At 51.4% G+C, this 8,490-nt stretch overlaps 2 protein-coding genes across 6 annotated transcripts in view; both read left to right on the top strand.

Moving 5' to 3' along the window:
- DCTN3 (dynactin subunit 3) overlaps positions 1-855 on the top strand; it is a 10,240-nt gene extending 9,385 nt beyond the window's left edge. The window contains exons 6-7 of the mRNA XM_006143138.1: positions 303-362; positions 551-855. Coding sequence (XP_006143200.1) covers positions 303-362; positions 551-640 — 150 coding nt within the window. The 3' untranslated portion in view covers positions 641-855. The remainder of the gene's footprint in view (positions 1-302; positions 363-550) is intronic.
- A 767-nt stretch (positions 856-1,622) lies between these two features.
- RPP25L (ribonuclease P/MRP subunit p25 like) lies at positions 1,623-3,985 on the top strand. Of its 5 annotated transcripts, XM_014585799.2 has the most exons (3): positions 1,623-2,614; positions 3,005-3,072; positions 3,158-3,985. In XM_014585799.2, the coding sequence occupies exon 3, from the start codon at positions 3,180-3,182 to the stop codon at positions 3,669-3,671; it is 492 nt and encodes a 163-aa protein (XP_014441285.1). In that variant the 5' UTR covers positions 1,623-2,614; positions 3,005-3,072; positions 3,158-3,179; the 3' UTR covers positions 3,672-3,985. The 5 variants fall into 5 exon arrangements, with proteins under 5 accessions (XP_014441285.1, XP_006143198.1, XP_006143196.1 ...); XM_006143136.3 differs by lacking the exon at positions 3,005-3,072 and having other exon boundaries at positions 3,161-3,985; XM_006143134.3 differs by lacking the exon at positions 3,005-3,072 and having other exon boundaries at positions 1,623-2,669; positions 3,161-3,985.
- The last annotated feature ends 4,505 nt before the right edge of the window (positions 3,986-8,490 follow it).

Below are 8,490 nucleotides of genomic sequence, written 5' to 3'. Positions count from 1 at the left end.
CTCCAGCTTAGTATAAACTTCAGCAGGTTCAGAAATAGGAACAGAGGTGGAGACATGTACTAGCAGGAAAGTTTTCTTAATAGGTAACCCAGTTCCCCCTTCCATCAGTATCTGGATTTCTGTTAGAGCACCCATCCTGGAGCCTAAAAATGCCCCTTGAGCAATTTACTTCTTTCACTCTGGGGTTAAGGATCATCTTTGCCACGCTCTATGGGAAGGAAGAGTTCCTGATGAAGCAGTAAGGTTAGCGGGCAATGGGTGCTTTGCCCACCCCTGTTTTCTGCTCCTCTTTGATTCTATAGGACCAGTGTGTAGAAATCACCGAGGAATCCAAGGCTCTCCTGGAGGAATACAATAAGACTGTATCCTTTCTGTTCAACCAGGCCTTCACTGGTGCTGCCCCCAAGCCCTGTCCTTTTTTTCCACCTCTCTTATCCCATCCCAACCAGCATGTGGATTCCCCAGTTCCCCTCACCCTCACCAGTTTGGGCAGATGCAGAAATCTCTCCACTCTCTCATTCAGACAGTTCTCACCTTGACCTGCGACCAGACAATGCTTCTGTCCAAGCAGTTCGTGCAGTGGGATGAGCTACTTTGCCAGCTAGAGGCTGCCAAGCAAGTGAAGCCAGCCGAGGAGTGACAGCTGCTCCCCATCCCAGGGTGGGCTAGGACCCTGTGCATCTCTGTCTTTGTAACAAGGCAGAGGCATCTTCATATTTATTGGATTCAAGAGCCACTGTCCGCATTCAGGTGGAGCTTTGAGGTCAGGTCAGGCTACCTGAGGTTTGAGATTTGCATCCCTGCTTCCCATCAGTGTTCTTTTTCCAGTGACAATAAACTATAGAGATCACGGGAGGAGTGTGCCACTTCCTGGTCTAGGATGGTGAAGAGCTGGTGGTGAGGGGGTGGTGGAGGGTAGAACTGTCAGCCTGCCTAGTGGTTGAACTGGGAACTATACTCACAGTGATCTGGCTTCCTGGGAGGTGAGTACTCTCAAGATGAAGGCTCTCATTTGATGTGAATGAGACATTCTTTCATACATCCACCTATCCACATTTACCAGTACCCTCTGAATGTCAGATGCCATGCCAGGTGGGGAGGACACAGGGCACACCTAATACCCACCCTGCATGGGCTGGTCGGGGAGACAGTAAAGGAAAGAGGAATCCTTACAAGGTGGGCACAGGGTCTTTTCAGGGGCAGAAGAAAAAGGGGCTGAGGCAGGAATGGGCAGCTCTGCAGGGACTTTCAGAGTCAAGGGAGTGGCTTTTTTGTAAAGGCAGAAAGGATCTTTAAAATTTCTTTTGTGGGCGTACCTGATACCATTAGTCCAGAAGGGGAGCCCAAGAGGTTTGGATGCAGGAAGTTTTAGGTCCACGGGGCAAGATGAAACCGAGGAGTGGAGGGCTCATGACAGAAAGAGCAGGAGTCGTCACACTGCAGTTCACCTAGTGTTTGCTGCCCCCTTGTGGTCTCAGAGGGCTCTGCCTTCAGACCCTCTTTTTTTTTTAAAGCATTATTTTATTAATTTATTCATTCATTCATTTTAATTTGACCACACACACAGAAAGAGAAAGGGAAAGTGAGAAAGCAAGCCACCAGCTCCAGGAGGCGAATCGTGTTGGCATGTGGGAGTGTCCAGCGCCTTAACCACCAATCCACCTACTGGTCCCCCAGACTCTGTAACTGCTGCTGGCCACCCGCATGTTCTCACTAGCACCCCAAATTCAGCATATCCAAACTGGTCTGAAACTCGGGAGTCATCCTAAACCGGAGTATTCCCTACCTCATCTAAGTAGTTGCCAACTCTTCACCGAGCCTACCCAGTACTATATAGGAGCTTAATCTCCTTTTCTCTTTCCTACTGCTGTTTCTGGGTCATTAATTCAAGCAAATTTAACACGTTAGAGCACTATTATACACTGAGCATGGTACTGGGCTCTGTGGACACACTCCCTAGGCTAGAGACAAAAGAGGCCGCAGTTTCCTGCACCGCTCCACCACGGCGGTGAGCCGAGCACACGTCTCGGTCCCCGGCTGAAACCCGCGGTAGTTCGCCCAGGCCCACAGGATGCGGTCGAAACTCAGAACTCGGTAACTAAAGCTCTTGCCCGCTCAGCAGCAGCCACTCCAAACTGAACCACGGTGACGCCCGCCGCTTCACCTTTGCCACTGAGGTGTGTACACTGGGTAACTCCAGGCTGCCACCTTCTAAGGCCAAATTCCTCATCCTTCAGACGGCTCCGCTCGCCCGTCGGCTGTCTTCGTCCCCATGAGGCGTGCCCCTGCCTGGAGCGTAACAGCGGAGACGAAGCGCGTGTGTCCTCACTGCGCTGCTCCAGGACCGCCAAGGCGTCCTGTCTCCCAGGCGGGACTGCGGCGCGGCCCCCGGGCACGTTCCCGCAGGCCCCGCCCCGGCGGCGTGCGCGGCTCCGCGGACTCGGCGCGCTCCCGGCATGAGCGCCATCTTGGCCTGGGGTCCGGTGCCGGGCGGCTGCGGAGGCGACTGGAGACCCGGACAGTCGAGGCGGGCCAGGGGATCCTGGGAGATTCTCCGCGTCGAACCTCTGCTCCCGAGTTTCTGAGGGGCCTGGATTGATGCAGATCAATCCTGGTAATCTCCGGGCGAGGGGTGCTCGGCCCCCTGCTCGGGATCACGAGGAGGAAGGGTCAGCTCTGTCTTTGGGGGACGCTGGGTCTTGGCTGTGTCCCGGGGAGCTTGGGGGGAAGAGATTGTCCCTGTTGTCGGAGAGCGAGGAGCGCTCAGCCTCGTTCCGAAGAGGCTGGGGTGAAGCGCCAGGGTCCTGACTCGGGGAGCCAGAATGAGGGGGGCTTGGTTTCAGTTCCGGAGAGTTTGGGATGAGAGGCCTCGCCTCTATCCGGAAGAGCCCCGTGTTGGTAATTTGGTCCTGTCTGAGGGACTAGGGGTGAGGGTGGGTTCGGGGCGGGGATGTTGTGGTCCTGTCTGGAGGAACAGGGGTGAATGGAGTCCCACCCTTCCCAGGATGAGGCCACCTGGCCCCTGTTAGGAAGCTGGGGATGAAGGGCATGAGCCTTACCTGGGAAGTCGAGGTGAGGAATAGGCAAGGAGAGGTGGAGGGGCTGGTGGGAGATGGCCTGGAGCACGTTGCCTGCTACTTACCTGACACTTCTGCAGCAGGCACACGACCGCAAGCAGGATGGAGCACTACCGGAAAGCTGGCTCTGTAGAGCTCCCAGCACCTTCCCCAGTGCCCCAGCTACCTCCTGATACCCTGGAGATGCGGGTCCGAGATGGCAGCAAAATTCGCAATCTACTGGGGCTGGCGCTGGGTCGATTGGAGGGCGGCAGTGCCCGACATGTGGTGTTCTCAGGTTCTGGCCGGGCTGCTGGGAAAGCGGTCAGCTGTGCTGAGATTGTCAAGCGGCGGGTCCCAGGCCTGCACCAGCTCACCAAGCTTCGTTTTCTGCAGACTGAGGATAGCTGGGTTCCAAACTCACCAGACACAGGCCTAGATCCCCTCACAGTGCGACGCCATGTGCCTGCAGTGTGGGTACTGCTCAGCCGTGACCCCTTGGACCCCAACGAGTATGGCTACCAGCCCCCAGGGGCACCCCCTGGCCTGGGCTCCATACCCAGCTCCAGCTCTGGACCCCGACCTCGAAGAAGGGCCCGAGACACCCGGTCCTGAAGACCTGCTGAGCCAGGCTGTTCTCCAAGCTTGAATGTCTGGGATGACTGTGCCTTCTCTGAGAAGCCTCTGACTGTCCAACATCCCTCACAAGACTGGAGGCCACATAACTGGGCCTCCCTTACTGCTTCCCCTTTCCTCAGGAATGTGGGAAGGGATTGCCACAAAGAGTGTCAGCATGGGGTCTCTGCCAAATTCTGGATTGCTTTAAAAGGGCTTACTCTAACTTCTACCGAAAATGTGTCTGATCTGCCTTCTGACAGAGGTCTAAGGAGGGAGTTAGAAAATAAAGATTCTGCCCATTTGTCTGATGAGCCTCTGGTTGACCTGTTGTGTGGAAATGGTATTAAAAGGATAGGAATCCGGGACCAGCAGTTGGTGTAATGGCTGTCACTGGACTCCCATGTAGTCGACCACGGTTCAAGTCCCGGACCGGTGGCTTAAACTCAAGCCGGGCACGTGTGCATGTGTGCCCAAGATCCCGAGAGGAGAATGGAAAAGGGATTGCAGCTTGGCCATCTCCCGAGGGGTGATTTCTCGCTTTCTGTCTTTCTAGGGAGTACATGCACCCTATAGCAAAAACCTCTCCAAAAAAAAAAAAAGTGAATGGGAATTCTTGCCTTTGTTCCTTGGGAGTTTGTAGGCTAAAGACAGGAAGGGTAAGCTCAGGCTGGCACTGGCAGGATCTAGCATCAATAAGAAGAAACCTCAAGCAGTAAATTATCTGTGCCCCAGGTGGTTGCTTACCCTCTGGTTTGGACTGGTTTAGGGACTCCCCGAGGTAAGACATATTTTTCATCTGTGCTGCATGATAGAGTGGTTAAGATCATGGACTCAGGCACCAGCCGGCCTTGGTTTAAATCCCAGTTTTGCCACGTGCTAGTAAGTTACTGCTCTGTGCCTTAGTGTTGCCATTCAAAAACAGGAATATAGGGACCAGCAGTTAGCATAATGGCTATGTTGCTCGACTCCCACGTAGTCGACTGCGGTTCGCGTCCAGGACCCAGTGGCTTAAAACTCATGCCACGCGCGTGTGCGCGCGTGCCAAAGATCCCGAGAGGAGAATGGAGGAGAGGGATTGCCGCGTGACCATCCCCCCTGGGGGGGGGTTCTCGCTTTCTATCTCTTTGTCTCTCTTTGTCTCTCTCTGGCGAGCGCATTCTCCCTATAGCAAAAACTTCTCACAAAAAAAAAAAATAGGAATATAATGGAGTTTCCTTATAGGGTAGTTATAAGGATGAAATAAATATGTGCAAATACCACCTGGTATATAGGTATATAAATGTTCATTGTTAATGACTCCATGTACAGACACTTTCCTAACTTAAAAACACCTCAGTCCCACATTTCCCTCCAGGTCTCATCCTTGCTGCTCCTTTTCTGCCTTACCTTCGCCTTAGACTCAGATTCAGCATGGGGAGGTCAGGGACATGAGAGGTGAAGTTTGGTTGCATCAGTAGCTGGGGGACTATAGGCACTAGGGCAGAATTGTGGGCAGTGGTAGACTGAAGAGTTGAGGCAATTAGTTCTTCCATAGACATTAAGATTTTTCTCCAATGTATCCAGCAGCCTCCGTGTCCACTTGTGAGAAAGGAGAAGATTGGGGCTCATCCGGGCTCACAATGTAGCAGAGGGGCCCAGCAATTTGGGGGTGTTGAAGGGATGTCTGGCCAAGACCAGGCAGGAGGGTTTAAGATGTTGGGAGAGGGAGTTGGCAGACTGGAGGCCTGGAACAGGGGTTAGAAGAAGAGTTTAGTGACCATAGAACCAATAGGTTGTGGTCAAAACCAAACTGCATCTTTTGCTTTCCAAGATAGGTCAGCCTTGAGTGATATGGGGGACCCTGGAGGTAGGCAGGTGATGGAGATTCTGGGATGTCCTCAGTGGCTGCCCAGCCAGACCTCTTAATGTAAAGGGTCATGAGGCAACTTAATCACCCCTAAAAGTGATTATGGTTGCTGTGGTGGTGACTCAGGTGTCTTGCTGCCAGCAATTGCCTGATCCTCCCCCCAACTGTCCTGTGGCTAATTCAGGGTTTTTGTTGTCAGCCTCTGTGTGGTGCTTATCCTCTGAACAAATGAGCAGAATCTTCATTTGTGTGTCTTTTGCCATCAGCAGTGTCATTGGGTCACCAGAGCTTTGGGGCCAGGCTACCCAGTACATGACTGGTCTTTGGCTCAGCACCCTGTCCTGATCCAGTCTGCTGTGGCCAGGTTGGAGGGATCACATGGACTAAATGGGGACCTCTGTAGAAGGAGGCTTTCAGTGAGATGGCATCATAAGCTCTGAAGTCCCAGGAGGGGCCCCATGATGGCAGGCGTATTGGTTCCTTGGGAAGACCAGGAGCTGCAGCTCAGAAAGTCAGAAAGTAGGCCACAGGCCGAAGGAGAAATGGCCAGTGATTCTGGTGCATGTTCTCTTCCCCCTCGACCTCTGCAGGGGCCAACTGGGAATTGCTGGAGGAATGACAGGGTCCTGGCCAGAGAGATGAGGCCTTTGGAGTCAGGAAGCCTGACAAAGTTCAGGAGGGAGTAAACATATGAGGTGTTGATAATTGTTTCCCACTTTCTCCTTAATACGCTGCAGTGTGTCTTCTGCCACCCTCATTCCTTGGACGGGAAGAAAGTGGAGACAGTTCTTTCAACAAGTTGGATCGTGACTGGAGAAGTGATAGTTAGCTGGAGAGGAATTTGGAGTACAGAGAACTTTTTGTTTTTACTTTTTAAATGTGGCAGTGAGTTGAGTATGTTGGTGGCTAATGAAAGAAGATGGAAAGAGATTAAAGATGCAGGAAATTGTAGATAACTCACAGCATGAGGTTCCTAAAGGAGTGAAAGGGAATGGGATCCAAAAGCATCCAGGCAAGGGCCTCCCAGAGGGAAGAGAAGAGTTGACTCCCTGTGACAGGAGGGAAGGAGCTGAGGATGGGGTGTTTGCAGACAGGTGAGGAGGTGAAGGTGGGACCTAAGGGAGTTCAGAAGGCATCTAACACTTTGAAGCGGAAGTCTAGCTCAGCAGCAAAGCGGGGCAAGGAGGCTGCTGGGGAGGAGGTGTGTGATAGTTGTTGCAATTTGGAGAGGTGTGTGTGTGTGTGGGGGGGGGAGCATGATGAGACAGGGCTAAAAGCCCAGTTAAGGCTGGTGAGCATGCATTTGGAATGTCACTTGGAGGATAGGAGCTCCAGCAGCGATCACAGAGCAGGTGAGGACTCAGAAAAAGCACTGCATTCTTCAGACAGGTTAAGACAGTCAGGAGTGATGGAAGAAGAGTAAGGAGACTAGCAAAAGAGCGCATAGTGAAGGACTGAAGGCTGAAAGCATTCAGACTGGATTTCAAGTGAACTAAGAGGGAGCAGGGTCACTGGCCTGGAGATGCCCATGAAGATCTTTGAGGCAGGATGAGATGGAGTGTCTGAGGACGAGAAATATTGAAGCCGTGTTAGTAGTTTCCAAGGGCTGCCATAATGAAGTACTGTAACCTGGATGGTGAAGAACAACAGAATTTACTGTCTCACAGTTCTAGAGGCTAGAAACTAAAAACTGAGGTGTTGAAACCTATAGGAGAGGCCTTCCTTGCCTCTTCCTGCCTCGTGATTTGCTGGCGATCTTTGGCATTCTTGGCTTATAGATGCATCACTCCAATCCTCTTTTATTTTTTTCTTTTAAGAAGTATTTTATTTTTACTTATTATTTTTTAATTTGACCAGAGAGAAAGGGATAGTGAGAAAGCAAGTCTCCAGGTCCGGGACTCAAACCACGGTTAGCCATGTGGGAGTCAGCACCCCAACCACCACTCCACCTGCCTGCCCCCAGTCCTCTGTCTTCATGTGGCATTTTCCCTGTGTGTCCTCACACCATCTTCCCTTTCTGCTTGTCAGAACATCACTCACTGAATAAGGGCCACCCTAATGGCTTTGTTTTAATTTGGTTATCTCTGTAAAGACTCTGTTTCCAAATAAGGTCACATTCCGAGTTGATGGGGGTTACTTTTTCAAAAGTGGGGAGTGCGATGTTTATTACAGTAGCTAAAGGATAGGTTGAAAGAACTGATAGGACTCGTTTGTGGGTAGGAGAGTTGAAAGTCAAGGGGGAGGGCTGGAGAAAAAGTTACTGAAAATGAAGTTGGTGAGTTCAAGAGGATGGGGAGAGAGATTGTGATAGTGGAGTAAAAAGAGCCTGGTCACGTGAGTCATCCTGGAAGGAGTATGATGAGTACTCTCACTACCTGCCCTAGGGGTGGCGTGTATAGCCACTTCGTGTTTGTTACCCGTGAAATGAGGACTTCAGGGGCCAACAGGTTGCATGGTAGGTAAGGTGCTAGATTCCTACATGATGGGCCACGGTTCAAGTCCTGGGCCTGGTGGCTTGCTTTCTCACTTTCCCTGTCTCTCTGTCTCTCTGGTGAGCACGCATACCCTATAGCAAATTTAAAAAAATAATAATATGGGAACAGGTGGCATGGTGGTTAAGGTGCTGAACACTCCCACATGTCCAACCACAGTTCGAGTCCCGGACCTGGTGACCTGGTGACTTGCTTTTTCAATTTCTCTCTCTCTCTCTCTCTCTCTCTCTCTGTGTGTGTGTCTGGTCAAATTAAAATAAGTGAATAAATAAATAAAAATTAAAAAATTATTTTAAAAAAATAATAATGGATCAGCAAGTGGTGTGGTAGTTAAAAGGTGCTGGATTCCCACATGGCCAACTGTGATTTAAGTCCTGGACCCAGTGGCTTGAAACTCATCCCAGGTACTCGTAAGTACGTGCTCAAAATCCCAGAAGGAGAATGGAGGAGAAGGGATTGCAGCGTGGCCATCCGCCAT

The sequence above is a fragment of the Tupaia chinensis genome, unplaced genomic scaffold (assembly GCF_000334495.1).
Source record: "Tupaia chinensis unplaced genomic scaffold, TupChi_1.0 Scaffold000093_1, whole genome shotgun sequence".
Taxonomy (NCBI): Eukaryota; Metazoa; Chordata; class Mammalia; order Scandentia; family Tupaiidae; genus Tupaia; species Tupaia belangeri.
This window is presented reverse-complemented; position numbering and strand designations above follow the sequence as displayed.

What these genes read in the sequence shown, in the direction of transcription:
- RPP25L (XM_006143133.3), top strand. Translation starts at nt 2,599, where the DNA reads ATGCAGATCAATCCTGGTAATCTCCGGGCGAGGGGTGCTCGGCCCCCT. An exon ending in CGGGATCACGAGGAGGAAGG is followed by an intron (nt 2,670 to 3,157) that starts GTCAGCTCTGTC and finishes ACACTTCTGCAG; the next exon opens with CAGGCACACGACCGCAAGCA.